At 58.8% G+C, this 2,015-nt stretch overlaps 1 protein-coding gene across 1 annotated transcript in view; it reads left to right on the forward strand.

Annotated features, from left to right (window-relative positions):
- Positions 1-2,015, forward strand: part of PROC (protein C, inactivator of coagulation factors Va and VIIIa) — a 13,855-nt gene that overhangs the window by 4,801 nt on the left and 7,039 nt on the right. The window contains exons 2-4 of the mRNA XM_006913437.3: positions 32-198; positions 1,676-1,700; positions 1,826-1,963. Of these exons, the coding sequence (XP_006913499.2) occupies positions 32-198; positions 1,676-1,700; positions 1,826-1,963 (330 nt within the window). The remainder of the gene's footprint in view (positions 1-31; positions 199-1,675; positions 1,701-1,825; positions 1,964-2,015) is intronic.

The raw sequence follows: 2,015 nt of genomic DNA on the forward strand, positions 1-2,015 counted from the left end.
CCAGAGTGAGCTTGCCCTTCCCCCAAACCAGGCTCAGTGTTCTCCAGCAGTGAACAGGCCCACCAGGTGCTACGGATCCACAAACGTGCCAACTCCTTCCTGGAGGAGCTCCGGCCCAGCAGCCTGGAGCGGGAGTGCATGGAGGAGATGTGTGACTTCGAGGAGGCCCAGGAGATTTTCAAAAATGTGGATCACACAGTAAGATCACCTGGCTGGGTCCAGAGGATGAGGCTGAGGGGTGGGCTGGTGGCCAGCTGGGGCTGGCTGGAGTAGGCTAGGGCTGACCACTGAGGCCCTCTTGGGAATCTGGAGGTGCAGTGGGTACCGGTCCCTTTTCTCCCAGCTTGGAACTGGGTGAGTGGAATGAATTGATACTGGCTCTATAGTCTTGGTCTGGGCACTGCAAGAAACAGAGCTCTGTGATAAACTCCAGGAGAGGAGAGTTTGGGGAAGCCTTAGGCTGAGGTGCCCACCCAACCCCACTGTAGGTAGTTCAGTCCCCCCTCCCCCTGCAGCTAGTAGCCCCCTCTGCCCCCCCCCCCGCCCCCACCAATTCTCTCTCTCTCTGTAACCAAAAGGCCACCATCTCTGCTTCCACCCATGAACCTACTGATCAGGGTGTATGACTGGACTCCCTTGGTGTCTGTCCACATACACTCATTCTGTGCCTCAGTTTATATTCTCAAGGGGCAAAATCTGCTTGCTCAAGGGATCTGAGGAAACAGTCTATGTCCTCTTTGGCCCCCAAGCCCTTTGATGGTGGCCCTAAGGTGGAAATGTCTTGATAAGAGAGCTAGGTTTCTGATACAAGGCTCAGACTTCTTCCATCCCCAAGCGCTCACCTCTGGGCTACTAGGACCTGGGAGTCGTGCCACCGCCGGGGGTCCCCTTCATGTTGCAGGGATGCACTTCCTGTTCAGGGTTTTCCAGACTGAGGGGGAGCTCTGGTCTTCTGGCCCTCAGCTGCCACCTCCTTGACTAGATCCCTGCTGCCCTTTTCCCCAAATTGTCTTCTCAGCAGACGCCAAAAAGATATTCTGCAGGTGCAATCGAGCACATCACATTCCTCCCGTGGCTCCCCCGCCTCACCCCAAAGTCTCTGGGCCAGCGGGGCAGAGCCAATGCTGCAGGGGGTGGGATTGATAGTGTAGGCATCAAGTAGTAAATCTCAGACTAGCAGCAGAAGCAGCAGGTTAGAAAGCAGACTGCTGCCCCAGACCTTCTGAACCAGCACTCTATGTCTCACCGATGAGATCCTAGCACTTGCTCAACTTTGGGAACACTGGAAAAAAAAGTCCAGGAAAGCAGTGAGAAGTGCAGGGCTAGAAGGAGGTAGAGCAGCCAGGTGGGGGTACTTGGGTCCCTTGCATTGCAGAGGCTGCTGTGGTAGCAGACAGTTGAGGCAGCAGGCGTCCAGCTGCTAGGGGAGGAGTGTTGTTCATGAGATGTGGGGCCGAGATGCCAACCTGGGGCAAGGAGGAGCTGGCCTTAGTCAGGGTGCAGCTGCACCAGCAGCTGGCGAAAAGCAGGGGTGACCCCTCTTTGGAAGACCTTCCCTCTCCTGCCCCCTTAGAGGTTGCCCGACCCCACCTGGGCCAGACCCAGGAGGGGCCCCGTGGGGTCCCGTGTACACACATGTGCCGACAGCCCCTGACAAGGCCTCTTCTCTCCACAGCTGGCCTTCTGGTCCAAGTACCTTGGTGAGTGCTCTCTAGACTCCTTGCTGCGGTGCCCACCGCCCCTCCTCCTTGAGGTATCTGGGCGGCTGCGGGGATGAGGAGGAGGCTGGCGCCACCGGTGACAACTCCGAAACCCCATGTCGCAGACGACGACCAGTGCAAGGTCCAGCCCCCGGAGCACCCGTGCGACAGTGCGTGCTGCGGCCACGGCACGTGCATCGACGGCATCGGCGGCTTTCGCTGTGACTGCGGCCAAGGCTGGGAGGGCCGCTTCTGCCTGCATGGTGAGGGGCGGACCTGGACTGGCAGTGCGCTGAGCTTGGGAGAGCAGCCGGG

This window comes from Pteropus alecto, unplaced genomic scaffold, assembly GCF_000325575.1.
Source record: "Pteropus alecto unplaced genomic scaffold, ASM32557v1 scaffold725, whole genome shotgun sequence".
NCBI classification, from domain to species: Eukaryota; Metazoa; Chordata; class Mammalia; order Chiroptera; family Pteropodidae; genus Pteropus; species Pteropus alecto.